Source organism: Vipera ursinii (genome assembly GCF_947247035.1).
Source record: "Vipera ursinii genome assembly, chromosome: 4".
Taxonomy (NCBI): Eukaryota; Metazoa; Chordata; class Lepidosauria; order Squamata; family Viperidae; genus Vipera; species Vipera ursinii.
Genome location: NC_139514.1, coordinates 12,712,725 through 12,728,814, shown reverse-complemented (window position 1 = coordinate 12,728,814; position 16,090 = coordinate 12,712,725). Strand labels below are relative to the sequence as shown.

The window sequence follows — 16,090 nt, the reverse complement described above, 5'->3', positions numbered from 1 at the left end:
ATATTAATAAATTAAATTAAATTAAATATCAAAACATTCAGAAATGATTAAAATATGGGAAGAATGGATGGTAAAGATTAAAGAGAAGAATTTATCTAGTTTATTTTTTTTTTTTCTACTTGGAAACCACTTCTGGACTTTTTGCTCAAAATAAAAAAAATAAAACTTTTGATTTTTGGTTTTGATGAATAGAATAATTTTGTTATAATAGAAATGGCTTCGAATGTTTAGAAATGTAAAACAAAAGGTTGAAGTTGCTCTCTCTCTCTCTCTCTCTCTTTTTTGTATTCTACTACACTGAACAGACTGAGCGCCTGTTACGCGTCCCAGCTTCTGCCAACCTAGCAGTTTGAAAGTACATAAAAAATGCAAGTAGAACAATAGGGACCACTACGGTGGGAAGGTAACAGCGTTCCGTGCGCATTTGGCGTCTAGTCATGCCGGCCACATGACCACGGAGATGTCCTCGGACAAGCGCTGGCTCTTCGGCTTTGAAACGGAGATGAGCACCGGCCCCTAGAGTTGGAAACGACTAGCATGCATGTGTGGGGGAACCTTTACCTTTACCTTTACACTGAAGAAGTCGGAAATCCCTATTTTTTTTCTTTCTTTCTCTTTGCACCCTTCTTCTTTCCCTTAGCATTCTAACATTTGCTTCTTTTTGGCATTTTCATCTTATAATAAAATTTAATAAAATACTGGGGGGGGAAAGAGAAATGATTAAAATACACCAAAAGAAACTGTGAAAAAAATACACAGGGAGGAAAAGAAAGCTAAACAGAGCCATTCTTCTATCTACAGCAGGGGTCTTCAAACCTGGCCCTTTTATGACTTGTGGACTTCAACTCCCAGAATTCCTCAGCCAGGTGAGGAATTCTGGGAGTTGAAGTCCACAAGTCATAAAAGGGCCATGTTTGAAGACCCCTGTTCTGCAGCATTAATACAAGAAAGGCCTGAATGAAGAGATGGGTCTTCACTTGGTGCTCCCCAAATGCAAGAGAAGATGCTTTGGGACCTTTCAAGTAGAGACCACTCATTAAAGAGTAACCACAAGAGGACACCTAGTCAAAGTATAGACAGAGGACCTTTTCTAACCCTTGCCAACCTACCAGTTTGCTACCATGAATGTAGCACGTTCAGGATCTGGTTCCCGTTTTTGGGGCCTTGTATTCCGAAAGCTGAAGGTTCTTATTAAGGATTGCAGGGAACCTCAGCACTGCAAAACTTCATTCAAATCCCATAGCAGCTATTTCACAGCTCTTTCCTTACGTGTATTCCATGTCCTGACACTTCTGGTTGTTTTGCATCTTCGTCTCTTCTTCCTGCCATATGCGGACTTCCAAGGAGCTCTCACTGTAGCTGCCACTGCGGGAGTGGTTGGTGGCCAAAGTATCTCTGGCAACAGAAAAACCCCAAAAAAGCTTTTATCTGATGTGATCAAAATACAAGAACCTTCCTTTTGTCAATCCAGTTATCTGCTTCTCTAGTCGAGGGAAGCTTTCTTGTCTCTCAAAATGGAATGTCTTTCATACTTCTTCTTTGTGGTTCTTTTTTGCCAAAGAGACCACAAGTGATGCCTAGTTGCCTCTGGGTGCTCAGTAGGTACTTACTCATTAAGGGTTAGGACTTCCTCTGCCATTGCAGGATGCCAATGCAGTGCCCAGGTGTGTCATGACATCCTAATGGCCTCCACTAACTACCAAAAAGTCCCTTTGTGAGGGAGATGGGTGGTTATAAATAGGAAGGAAGGAAGGAAGGAAGGAAGGAAGGAAGGAAGGAAGGAAGGAAGGAAGGAAGGAAGAAGGAGGAAGGAAGGAAGGAAGGAAGGAAGGAAGGAAGGAAGGAAGGAAGGAAGGAAGGAAGGAAGGAAATGTATGTGGACTTACAAATCTCCATAATCACATGAGACCACCAAATCTCTCAATATCTCACAAGAGGTCCATGGTGAGTTTTAAAAAGATCTCAAAAGCTCTTGAGTTTCACCCAACATCCATGGAACACTGAAAAGCCTGTCATTCGGCCATCTCAATAAATTTTGGTTAACAAATAAATACATGTAAAAAGGTCAATAAATCCTACTTTTCTGTTGCAGCTGTGGTTGCAGCATTCATGGCAAAGTGCCGGATTGTGCTCTCTTCAAGGTACTTCTGCTCCCACTTGGTCATGTCAGCTTCTAAAGCCAGTATCCTCTCGTCTTTCTCCCGCACTAACTCCATTAAGGCCGGGACATTGTACTCAGGTACAGGGGCTGCTTGATAATTCCCTTGTTTCTGAAATAAAGGAAGATGCAGTGGGCTAATGCCTCCTTAAGTAACACCAGCTGCCTGCAATTAGTGCAGGTTTACATCCCACCAGGCTCAAGGTTGACTCAGCCTTCCATCCTTCCGAGGTAGGTAAAATGAGGACCCAGATTGTTGGGGGCAATTAAGCTGACTTTGTAATAATGCCGCTTGGGGGTGTGTGTGAAAGCCCTAATAAGCAGGCATATACATAGAATGAAGGCTACTGCTAAGCTTGTAAGCCGCCCTGAGTCTTCGGAGAAGGGCGGGATATAAATGGAATTAAAATAAAAAATAAATAAAAAAATATCACTTAAAATATGGCAACAAAGTCATACTGCTAAGCTTGTAAGCCGCCCTGAGTCTTCGGAGAAGGGCGGGATATAAATGGAATTAAAATAAATAAATAAAATAAATATTTCATTGCTTTCGGTGACCTTAGTCCTGACTCAGTTTCATGAAAAATCATATTGTCAATGCAATTTTCTAAAGGGAAAATTAATCTTGGAAGTCATTCCTCACCCTAGGTTGCATACTACAATGTCCCTTTGTCTCCAAACGTTTACCCGGGACATTAACAATGCAGCCTCATCCAAATTGCAACAGGAGCCTATTGAGATTCTAGGATAGTTCATGGAACAATTCTAGACATGGACAAAAAAAAATTCATGCAACTAATGCATTACAAGGTACACTTCGCATGACATAATAAATATTACAAAACAGTTTGCAAAGCCGAAACAGGAACACCTTTATGTGCCTCGCCTTTTAAAAAATTATGAGCAATCATGTTTGTACTCAACTTATGCTAGGCAAAAGGCAACCCATTTGAAATATGTCAGATGTGATAATGGTGCCAAAGTCAAAATGTACTTTGAATGTTCTTTCAGCTTTATCCATTTGGGTTCAGCTGATAAGACAAGTCAGATTAACCTCCCAGAGCCCCTGGGAATCAGGCAGCGTATAAATTATTATCAAAGCAGACCAATCCTAGTCATTTTCAGGGAAAGAACAGATTATATTCAAGTGGAACGTCAGGCAATGGGTTCCAACCACAAACTCAAAAACAAGGTATGTGCAATCTGTCCTCTTTCATCTCATTTCTAGAAAAACTCAGGGGCAATCCAGCAAATTACATTTACAACACGTTTTATTAGCCAGGATCCCTAACCACAGTTTGATTCCACCAATTACTTTTGTTAGCTGGCAAATAGATATAACCTGTTAGCTTCAGGCAGAAATACAAGCCACCCGCGTCCTCTCTTAGCAATAGCACTAGCACTTAGACTTATATACCGCCCCATAGTGCTTTACTGCACTCTCTGATTACAGTTTACAGAGTCAGCCTATTGCCCCCAACAATCTGGCTCCTCATTTTACTGACCTTGGAAGGATGGAAGGGCTGAGTCAACTTTAAGCCCATTAGGATCAAACTCCAGGCTGTGGGTAGAGTTAGCCTGCAATACTGCATTTTAACCACTGTGCCACCAAAGTTTATTCTAGTATGTGGCAGCTGGGAAGAAGACTGGCGGATGCACAAACTTGTAGTTTAGTAGTTTATGCCACTGATAATAGCAAGCCACGGGTGTTTTTTCAGGCACCTCATTCCCCACCTCATTCATGTCAATGTAAATATATCTTCAAGTAATGGTTATCCAGAATGCTTTACCTTGATACACAGAAGGAAGTGATCTAACATAATTTTCCAAGCTATGGTAATATTTCACTACCATCTTACACCTGCTCATAAGGATCAATCTTCACATAAAAATATCCCTAGCCTAAGCATTCCAATTTGGCAAGTGACAACTAGGTTCCTAAAAAGTAATTCTCAGAAAGCCAATTAATTAAAGCAAAAGCTCTTCGCTCATGCCTAGTAACTGAATTGGCTGGATTCTGTTAAATTATCATAAATTATGCCAAACTCAGAAGATTTCTGGCCTGTGGATTAACAGAAGCCAACGAAGACAGCCAGACCCATTATTTTGTTTTTTAATAATTTAGAATTTTAGCTCTAAATCGAAAGACTATATGTGGACAATTCTAACACTTGTGGTCTAAAGCAGGGGTCCCCAAGCCCCAGTCCGTGGACCAGAACTGGGCTGCGGCATGCCAGCAACTGGGCTGCACAAACAAACAAAGCCCCATCCATGAGATGCAGGCAGCACATAAAACTATGCCCCCTCCGGTCCGTGGAAAAACCTCTCTCCATGGAATCAGTCCCTGGTGCCCAAAAGGGTTGGGGAATTCTGATCTAAAGAACAACAAGTTAAATGATGACAATTATTTGCTCTCCAAATATTGTACTTCTAGAAATGGCATCTAGAACAGCAAACTGGTACAACCTCGAATGCTTGCCAAAAGTGCCTGAAACCAACTGTTGCACCTTCAAAGTGCACATAAGACTACTGGGTTGTCCAAATGTCCCTTGGAGCACAAGAGCCTTGGTGGAGCAGTGGGCTAATGCCTCCTTAAGTAATACCAGCTGCCTGCAATTAGTGCAGGTTTGAGTCCCACCAGGCTCAAGGTTGACTCAGCCTTCCATCCTTCCGAGGTAGGTAAAATGAGGACCCAGATTGTTGGGGGCAATAAGCTGACTTTGTAATAATGCCGCTGGCCCCCCCCCAAAAGTCCTAATAAGCAGGCATATACATAGAATGAAGGCTATTGCTAAGCACATTGATTTGTGCTTCTTAGATTGGAAGCCGCCCTGAGTCTTCGGAGAAGGGCGGGATATAAATGGGATTTTAAAAAAAAGTGATTTCAACTCAGTTTTACGCAGATTCAAAGGTACCGATGAGCTTATTGGAGCTATTGCTGCTGTACATACAGCCGGTGTAGCTCATTTATTGTGGGTGTCTTTGCCACTCCAGATGGCCGTACCTAGTTGGCCTTGGTTGATCCTAGAGACTAAGCAGGATTGGCCTTGGTTAGCAATGAGATGGGAAACCACTTAGGAATTCTAGGGAAATTGAAAAAAACTTCCTAAAAGAAAACAATTGCAAGCCACTTCCATACTGCTATCGAGAAAACAGACACCAAAAATTGAGTACAGGTAGTTCTTGAGTTACAGCCACAATGGAGCCTCACCCCTTGAGGAACCCCATGCTACACTTCCCACCCTCTTGGGTCCCAAGCCCTTGGGGCCTGCTCCCCTCATAACACCACAGTGCACTTAACCTTTTCAAAGATTACTTCAGGAAGTAAAAGCAGCCAATTCACCGCATGACCTTCCTATACAGAGGCTGCATGATGCCATCCCAGAAGCGGGTGCCATTTTGGAAGCAGATGCAATTCTCCTGATCTGAGAATTGTGTCCGCTCCCAAAATGGCACCCCCTTCCAGGGCAGCACAACACGGCCTCCATATAAGAAGACTGCATGGCAGGTAAGCCGGTTCTCCTTCCCAAAGCTTAGCTTTGGAAAAGGTAAGTAGACTGGTGTGATGGAGGGTTCAGGTTGTGGGACCCAGTGGGACGGGAAGCAAGTCCAAGACCTGGTGGGAGGAAGGCCCAAGAGACCCAGCAGGGGGAAAGATAGGCAGGGAGATGCTACAGCAACCCTGTGATTGGTTGTAAGGGTGAGTAGATTGCCAATTTTGTATATGTGACCAGGGGGTGCTGCAGCAGCCATAATTTAGAGCAGGGCTTTTCAAACAGTGGTAGGGGTACCACCTGTGGTACATTTGCACCTAGCAGGTGGTACACAACCACCCTAGAAAAGTGGTAGCGGGGGAGGGGAATGAGCTGAAGTGGTGGCAGCACCACACAAGCCTGAGCGAGAGATGGCTGGAGCTGCAGGGCTGTCAGGGCTCAGCGGAAGTGCCAGGATCAATCAGCACCAGGCTGCAGCTGGAGCTCGGCGCTGATCCTGGCGCTTCTGAGCCCAGAAGAAGCGCTGATCAGCTGGAATGTTGCAGCATCTCCAGGGTCTTGTGATTTACATTCAGATGCTTGGCAACTGATTCATATTTATGATGGTCACAGTGTCCCAGGGTCATGTGAAGTGACAAAAACCTGCTGCAACCACCCAGCAGGGGGGGGGGGATAAAACCCAAACACCCCCACCCCCACTGCCAATCCTCAACAGAAATGCTCACAATGAAAACCTCGGACAGGAGGAAGAGCGCCACCAGGTGGGCAGGCAGGCATCTTGCTCGGCTGTGGCTTGGGGGGGAATTTTTTCAGTGCCATTGTAATTTCGAACAGTCACTAAGCGAACTGTTGTAAGTCGAGGACTACCTGTACTTCATCACTTTTTTCCTTTTTTTTTTTGGTCATCAAGTTTTTGACACCTTGCTAGGTGACTGGTGGTACTCGGATGTTGCCATCTCCTAACAGTGGTACAATGGGTGAAAAAGTTGAAAAGCCCTGATTAGAGTACAGTACTTATTACAAATGCAAAGTCAATTCTGGTCATGCAGCCTTTGATCTGACAGCACCTTAACTCATTCCAGGGGACCAAAGATTCACCCTCAGTTTCTCACCTGCTGCAGCCTCAGAGATTCCAACTCTCTTTCCAGCCTGGTGCGTAACCGATGCTCCATCTGCTCTCGCTTCTCATAGGCCGCCTGAAGTTGGGTCAAGGCCTGCTGGAGCTTCTCTACCTTCTCGACATGCGCTTGCTTCTTCCGTAGCTGAAGGCAGAATCACAGAAACTCAGGGATGGGAGTCACTTTGTCTGACCTCTAGTCAGACAAACACAGGAAGTTCACCTCAATATCCCCAAGAGAGGAATAATTCTAACGAAATGCTTCCAACTTTTATTCTCTTCAAAACAGAGGACTCTCTGGCCAACCCACCTGTCAGTACAATCCAGAGCAAGGAAATGAGAGCAGCAAGAAAGAAATTTTACTGGGGAAAATTATATGGGACTGTTGTTATGCAAGACTGCATGTGTATGCAGGAAAAAGAGAGAAAGAGTTGGCTTTTGGTTCAAAATAGCTTGGAGATCTTGGAAATGGTTCATCCCATACTAAATCCCAACATGGTTTGTTTATAGCTCGCTCAGTATTTTCAGCTCACCGAGGCTCGTATAAACCATGCCTTTGCTGGAATAGCAACAGCAACCCATTCACGTCTTAACTTTAGTCTGTGTATATTCGTGAAAAGGGAGGGGAAATATGGTGTTCCTTTCCAGCTTGTGTATTCTAACTTCGGTCTCTCAATCTTTGTGGGAGCTCCCTCTGATCTTCTGCTCCAGCTGGGAAGCGAATTAAAATGAATGTTGTATGTCATTTCTGAAATAATGGAAACCTAGATAAGGGTATTTTCCCCCTTCTAATGGTAAAGCGTCTTTGAATATACTGTAATTGTTACTGTCAGTGACACAGCTGCTGTGCTAAACTCTGAACATAGTTTATGGATTAGCTGGGCAGTTATCCATTCGCCAACCATGTGTGATAGTAGGAAATCCCAGTCTACTTTGAGGGTCTAAAACAACTCTAGCCTCTTTCATATGACTAGGAAACTAGTTCTAGTGGAACGAACTTCAACTTCTTAGCAAGTTGGGAATCAAACCAAGAGTTAAAACTCTTTATAAGGACTTAATAATGGGACACAGAACATACTTAAAACAGTATTAGCACTACTAATAAGGTAAAGGTAAAGGTTCCCCCGCACATGCGTGCTAGTCGTTTCCAACTCTAGGGGCCGGTGTTCATCTCTGTTTCAAAGCCGAAGAGCTAGCGTTTGTCCGAGGACGTATCCGTGGTCATGTGGCCGGCATGACTAGACGCCAAAGGCCCACGGAACGCTGTTACCTTCTCACCGTAGTGGTCCCTATTTTTCTACTTGCATTTTTTATGTGCTTTCGAACTGCTAGGTTGGCAGAAGCTGGGACGAGTAACAGGTGTTCACTCTGTTACGCGGCACTCGGGATTCAACCCACCAAACTGCCAACCATCTGATCGACAAGCTCAGTGTCCTAACCCACTGAGCCACCACGTCCCTCTCAGCACCATTACTAGAAGAGAATATATGTAGTTCAGGGTTGAACTGTGGAGTCCTTGGTGTTCTCTGAGCTTGGCTGGTTGCTTCACAGAGGTGAAGATGTTACCTAGTAAGGTAATAAAATGGCTGCAAGCAAACAACCAAGCTCGGAGCCCACCAAAAACTCCATAGTATTATTAACGGTACTGTTCATAAATTGGATTTGACTCTCACAGATTATTTTTTTATGGCTTTAATTGATGTTATTGTTTTTAATGTGTTTTTAATGATTTTTGTTTTATGATTTGGATTATTTTTGCATTTGTTTAATACGATTCAGAAAGTACCCAGCAGATGCTCTTCATACTTTCTGGGTTGTAGATGCCTGGCCTCCCTTATGTTTTGGGTTACTCAAGCCACAATAATAAATGCTGAGAACATATGACAGCTAGCAGATGGGAAGTTATGACTAAGTCCAATGGGACTACTCTTTAAAAAACTGTGCAGTTTCCAATTAATGTATACCAAAACAAACAAACTCAGAAAGATGCAGAAAAAGGCAACCCAAAAGACAACCAACATAATGAAGGAATTTGAGAAATGATTCTTGAGAAGCTTGATTAAAGCATCTGGGACACTTCGGTCAAAATATTCCAGATGACACAGAAGCGTTGCTGTATCCTAAGACCAAATATCTCCTTTAATGCTGATGTTTGGATTGGAAGCCAACCCCATCATCCTTAACACCAACAGGAGAATTTGTCCACCCACACCAATCCCAGGGAAAGAAAACAAGTGTCTGTTTTCGAGAGATAACTTAACCTCTCACCTCTGCTTCTAGTTTGATGACTTTGGCTTGGGCGCTGTTCAAAGCCTGGTCCAGGATCTCAATGTGCCTTCGCTGTTCCTCATTCGTCAAGCGCAGGGCCGTCAAGTCCATTTCTAGCTTCTCCTTCTCCTTCAAGTACTCTTTGTCTAGAAGGGCAACAAGGTCAAGGCCAGATCCTTCAGAAAAAACCTAAGATTCTCAGTTTGCAGGATCCAAATTAGTATCCGGGACTCTTGAGATATTTACAGACAGTTCTCCTAATTTGCACCATGCTTGCTGCAAAGCAACTTTGGTGCTCACCATTACCTTTATAACTAATTATGGCTCTGGGCTTCAAAATACAAACTTTGTAAGAAAATATAGATAATGAGTAGCCATTTTATGAAAGACTAAACTCCCAGTAGCACCCAGAGTGCCTAAACTAGAATTATAATTTATTATATAGAAAATCTTCCCCTTTGCCATGGACATTCTTGGAACTCCATCATTTAACCACCTCAACAGATGGTTGGGTGGGGGGGGGGAAAAGGCAGGAGAAGCCTTTTGTCAGCATGGTGTAGGATTAAAATATTTCCAACTAAGCAGGCAGATCAAGGTTCAAATCATCAGTTGAGCCATTAAGTCCAAGATTGGCTAGCTTTTCATTCTCATACTGAGATCTGTACAAGTAGTCTCCAGTTATGACCACGATTGAGCCCAACATTTCCACTGCTAAGCAAGACGCTTCTTAAGTGAGTTTTGCCCCATTTTACAATCTTTCTTGCCCCTAAATGAATAGTTGTAAGTTGAGAACTACGTATATAACAAGTTTTTTTTAATAAAGAAAAAACTTGGCAACTTATAAGATGTGTGGACTTCAACTATGGATTCTGGAACAGGTCTCAGTTATTGACTGCAGCTTCAGACATACACGTGCATCTTAAAAGTTAAATGAATTATGAGGGAGAATCCTAAACAAAGAAAATGGGTTGTTTTACCATTGCATTCAGCACTTTCTTGCACTGCTGAAAAGCCAAGCTGTTTTTAGCTTCAAGTCTAAATGTACCCTTGGTTGTTTCTTCTACATATAGATTTTTTTTAACAGAATAACAGGGTAAGAAAGGAGCTTGGAGGTCTTCAAATCCAACTCTCTGCTCAAGCAGGAGACCTAGATCATTCTAGGTAAGTGGCTGTCCAGTCTCTTTTTAAAAGCCTCCAGTGATGGAGCAGCTACACCTTCTCAAGGCAAGTTGTTCCACTGGTTAATTGTTCTCACTGTTAGTTCTAAGTTGCTTCTCTTTTATACGGCCTCTTTTATAGAATCCCTGTTATTACCAGTACATAGGGATGAAAAATCACTCTATAAATAAACAGCTGCCCAAAGAAGAAATAATTTGGGAGGGAGACAGGACCAGGTATGGACCAAAACTGAGATCTCACTCAACGTGACTTCCTTCCTTGAACATTCACCTGACAGCCTCAGTCAGGACAAATCGTCTGTGATCTGCTGAAGGCTGTGTCACCTTTACCATTTGCAAACTATCTCAGGGCCCACGTGTTTATTTTGCAGCATTGTGTGCCTATCTAACTAAATGTTGTCGTTAAACAAGGTGAAGTGAATATGGAGCAAAGATATATGTGAACATCTGGAGATGTTTTAAATCTGCTCCCTATAAGAGCCATCTAGGGCAGGGATAGGCAACCTTGGCTCTTTTATGACTCTTGGACTTCAACTCCCAGCATTCCTGAGCCAGCAAGGCTGGCTCAGGAATGCTGGGAGTTGAAGTCTACGAGTCATAAAAGAGCCAGGGTTGCCTATTCTAGGGGAACAGCCTTTTACAAACTCACCTGGTATTATAATTTATTATGAGATTTTTATCCTGCTTTTTTATCACTCAGTGATACATGATTTATTTATATCATGCCTTTATTATTTTTACAAAGAACTCAGGGCAGCAAACATATCTAACATATCTACATCTTCCTATTTTCCTCACAGCTACGATCCTGTGAGGTGGGCAGGGCTGAGACTGGCCCAAAGTCACTCAACCAGTTTTCATACCTAAGGGAGGAGTCGAACTCAGGTTCTGGGCCAGCACCTTCACCACTACACCAAACTGGTTCTCCACCTACACATACCCCCGCCTATACAGTGCATATATGCAGAGATCCAGAAGGGGCTAATCGCTTTCCACATTTCAGCCCTCACTGGTCCTAACATGAATTTTTAAATAATGACACGAAAACATAAAAGAGATATTAATTTCAATATTCTTACATTGAAAAAAAGCAAATAATTAAGGATGAGCCTCCGTTTGACCTGTGTGATAACAGACACAATGGATGTGTTTGAGTGCACATATCCCCACAGATTCAAAGTAGTCCTCCACGCTGGTGGGAAAGCTACATTAGACAAAGCTTGTAAGTAGGCTTGAAACAACATATCTGCTGTTGATTCCAGCAAGGCCTCGCTAATATCAACACCAATTGGGGGTGGTGGGGTGGGTGGGAGGCACTGCTGTGCTTTATTTAGCTTTGCCCCATTCATGTGAACTTGACCCTGAGTCATCGGATGGGAAATAATTCACTGAACGTCAGCTGCAGCCAAGCATCTCCAAATAGTTCAGATGCCCCAGCATGAGCTATGTCTCATTGCATGAGGAACTTCTTCTGCCTGTTCGTTCTGCGGGAAACATTTATTTGGGGTCCTGAACATTCGGATAAAGAATTTTCAGGGGAGTTAAGGAACAGTAAATTTTCACTGAGTTGACAATAAGGAGGCACAAATACCTGCACATTTCCCCCCCTTTATTTTCCCTCTATTCTCCCCCCAAAAAAACAAAGGACAAGGAAAGCGCCACATGAGATCACAAAAAGGAAAAAGATTAACCACGTCATAAGTTTTTTTGAACTTGGTGGCCTGCAAAATATGTTAGACTTCAGTTCACAGAATCAAGGCGTGGGTTGGTAGGACGGGTTACACGTCCTCTAATCAAATGTCCTGCTTAGTGCAGAATCTTCTACAGTATTTCAAACAGATGGGAATTCAGTCTGAATTCAATTCCTCTTCTGATCAAAGATGTCCGCGGAAGAGGAACAGGGCACTTTATGAGGCAGTGCATTCCACTTCTTAACAGGTCTTAACTATCGGGAAATTCTTCCTGTTATCTGATCCAAGTCTACTTCTCTCTAGTTTCAACCTATTTGTTCTGATCCAATCCCAGGACCCAAAACGAAGCCAACTGCCAATTTTATATGACAACCAATAAGATGTCTGAAGATTGCTAATCAATCTCATCTCAATCTTCTAACATATTGTGATTCAGTGTCAGCCTGTGCTCCCAGCAGCTGAGTCTGAGGAATCTGAGGAGGAGGAGGGGTTTGGAGAGTCTTCAGTGTCGGAGGGAGGCTCTGATGCACTGCAGGACTCTCAGCCTGGCCCCTCCAGTCATCTTCCTCATGAGGCTCAGCTGTGTGAGGAGGAGGTGTCGGACTCAGAGGAGTCACAGCTGAATCTGTTCAGAGACGCTAGAAGCAGAAGGCAATCCAGCAGAGCAGAGCAGAAAAAATCTATGAGGCAACTCGGTGAAAGGAGGAGAAGGCATTGAGAAGCCACGCCTTGGGACAGATAATAAAAGGAGAAGGTGTGGGTAGGGCTGGTTGCTGAAGGCAACCGTTCAGAGACATTCAGAGAATCCTGGTCTGTTCTTGCTAATCTGTATGACTCTTGTTTAACTCTTGTTGGATGTTTTGAATCATGTATTTTTGGTTGAAGAAAATATTCTGCTGCTTTTTTATTTGAAAGACTTTATTATTTGGAATAAATTTGGGTTGGGTTTTTCCCAGCCTATTGATTGTTAAAAGGAAAAAGGGGTTGTCCCTGACACACAAACAGGGCCGGTCGTAGGCTGGAACAGAACACATATCCAGTTCCTTTAGCTCAGTGTTTCTCAGCTTTGGCAACTTGAAGATGTGTGGACTTCAGTTCCCGAAATTCCAAAGGTGGCTAGGGAATTCTGGGAGTTGAAGTACACACATCTTCAAATTGCCAAGGCTGAGAAACACTGCTTTAGCTGTTCTTAAGACCTGGTGCCCAGTCACTAGTTTGGTAACTTTCATCCAAACTCACTCCAACTATTCAATGCATTTTTAAATTGTCCCAGAACTCCACCAAAGTATTCTAAGTGAATCCTTGGCAAACAAGAGTAAACTGGCACAAATATTTCCACATGATACATATGCTAACCTAAATCCATTTTACTGCAAAGCATATGTTTTATGTCCTCGAACATGAGGAGAAAAGAACAAAACTAACCCTAATTCTATTTAGCTCACTGTTATCAGTTTTTCTAAACATTCTGCTCAAAAGAGGAAAACATAAGGCCAAGCGTTAGTATCCACACTTAAGGGAGGGGAGCGTTGAGAAAATTGTTGCAAGTCCCCCCCATCTTTCTTTCTTGCTTCCAGCCTCCTCTGAAACAACCTCAAACTAAATCCTCTGAACTGCATTTATGCTGTTGCACCCATAATACGTTAAAGACAACTGCTACTTGTGCAGATCACCTTTCTTATTTTGTACTTGCCTTGTTAAGTTTGTTTTCCAATTTTCTTGCAATATCAAGTATGATATTTATTTGCTGTTTATTCAAATGTGCGCAATTTAAATTCACTATAATTTTGTCTTACAATTTTTCCAACCATTGATTATAACTGAAGGCGTATTGTGATCTCTTTGCCGACCTTTTTACTGTAAAAAGCAGTAAATAAATGTGCTTAGGCATGATTGCTCTGCTTAAGTTCAAACCGCTCTTATATACAGTCACTCTGTCTCTCTCTCTCTCTGTACATGCATTGATAAGATTCCAATACTTTCATTATCTTAATTAATTAACTTAGGAGCTGTGCTGGCACAGTGGTTAGAATGCAGCATTGTAGGCTGACTCTGTTCACTGCTAGGAGTTCGATCCTGACCAACTCAAGGTTGACTCAGCTTTCCATCCTTCCCAGGTCAGTAAAATGAGGACTCAGATTTATTTATTTTATTTTATTTTAATTCCATTTATATCCCGCCCTTCTCCGAAGACTCAGGGCGGCTTAGCAAACTTAGCAGATTGTTGGGGGAAATATGCTGACTGTGTAAACCGCTTAGAGAGGGCTGTAAAACACTGGGAGGAGGTATATAAGTGCTATTGCTATTGCTATTACTATCATATATACCTGATAATCGTTTGGGAAGAAATTCTAAAACGGGCACCCATATTCTAGCAGTGCCATTTAGCAGTGCATCAAAACACCTTGCCAGTTAAACCAGGATACCCAATTCTGTTTGTACCTCAAGACTATACTATAGACGGTATTCACAAGGCTGTGAATATCTGAGTGTAAATAAATAAAGTCTATCTGATGAGGATCTGCATAATCCTCTTTCTATTCTTGGAAATATTTTATCTTCTATTTGTAGCTTGGACCTGAGTATTTATAGAGTATTCATGCCAAACATCTGTGGTATTTTGTATGATTTGTCCTTTAAGGAACTACATTTGCTCCTATGTTGTGGATCAACAGCTCAGATTAGTTATGCATTGTGGTAGTTCCAGCAATATTTTTAGCAAAGTGTACATAGATGTGCATTTACTTTAATAAACATTGTCAACTAAGAAATTAATAAACATTTGTATTTTGGTGAGGCTGTGGTGCTGCCAAAGAATCTAGGGCAGGCTGTCCCAGTCCCAAAAAACTAGCCCAAATACCAGCTATAATGGACAATTATTGGGATCTACGGGCAGATCCTAGATTTGTAGTCAATATGTAAAAACTGTAAATTTAGCTCATTTCTCCTGCTCAGACAAAACCTTACAAGCTGACAGCTGCTTAGAGGCACTGCACTCTTTAATTGATTGCATCCATCTTTTAGGCTGGTTGACTTCAAAGCTGCCATCCTGCAACCTTATTGATTAATCCAGTTCTTGGAAAATAGTCAGGCATTTAGCAATTTTCCTAGCCCTTAAACTAAGTTCATTTCTTTTAAATCAGCCAGGATTAAATGAAAGATATAATCATGATGTAAAAAAGATGTTGAGACTCTAGAAAGAGTACAGAGAAGATCAACAAAGATGATTACGGGACTGGAGGCTAACATATAATGAATGGTTGCTGGAATTGGGTATGTCTAATTTAATGAAGAGAAGGACTAGGGGTAACATGATATCAGTGTTGCAATATCTCAGGGGCTGCCACAAAGAAGAGGGAGTCAAGCTATTCTCCAGAGCACCTGAAGGCAGGACAAGAAGCAACGGATGGAAACCTAATCAAGGAGAGAAGCAACCCAGAACTAAGGAGAAATTTCTTGACAGTTAGAACAATTAATCAGCGTAACAACCTGCCTCCAGAAGCTGTGAATGCTCCAACACTGGAAGTTTTTAAGAAGAGACTGGACAGCCATTTGTCTGAAATGGTATACGGTTTCCTGCCTGAGCAGGGGGTTGGACTAGATGACCTCCAAGGTCCCTTCCATCATCATCATCATCATCATCATCATCATCATCATCATCATCATCATCATCTTGTTACTATTATTATTATATTCTACAGCAGATCTCTACAATTTATAATCCAACATGCACCCTGGGTGAAGAGCACATGGAAAGCCATTGTGTCATTTGGTCCACTCCACACTGACTCTAATTCTGGATGGACAAAATAACATTTCTCTGTAGAACATCAAGTTGTAAATTCACAACAATACAATGTATGGAAGGCTACTGTCTCAGTGGCTACTGAACTAAATATGATAAGCCTAAGAGTAAAAATGGAGAATCAACATGATGTCTAAACACAACCTGAGTGATCAGTGGCACTAATGTTCCGAAACAGTGACCAAAAATTGTCATCTTTTTGGTATTTTGTTAGGCTGAAAAAGTAGGGCCAGAACGACTAAATTCATCATTGATGATTCTTCCTACAGCATCACATAGCATCTATTTTTGGACAGTGACCGGACTATTTTGCCTCTTATGAAAAACGATGAGGATTTTAAAGTTTTTCTTGCCCGTCCCTTGTTACTGATTAGTTGGT

The 16,090-nt window shown here is 42.2% G+C and overlaps 1 protein-coding gene across 3 annotated transcripts in view; it reads right to left on the bottom strand.

The window, feature by feature from the left end:
* AMOTL1 (angiomotin like 1) overlaps nt 1–16,090 on the bottom strand; it is a 69,638-nt gene that overhangs the window by 8,303 nt on the left and 45,245 nt on the right. For all 3 annotated transcript variants that reach the window (XM_083361944.1, XM_083361942.1, XM_083361943.1), the window contains 4 exons: nt 9,038–9,183; nt 6,765–6,914; nt 2,080–2,270; nt 1,270–1,395 (listed from right to left, as the gene is read on the bottom strand). In XM_083361944.1, coding sequence (XP_083218070.1) covers nt 1,270–1,395; nt 2,080–2,270; nt 6,765–6,914; nt 9,038–9,183 — 613 coding nt within the window. The remainder of the gene's footprint in view (nt 1–1,269; nt 1,396–2,079; nt 2,271–6,764; nt 6,915–9,037; nt 9,184–16,090) is intronic.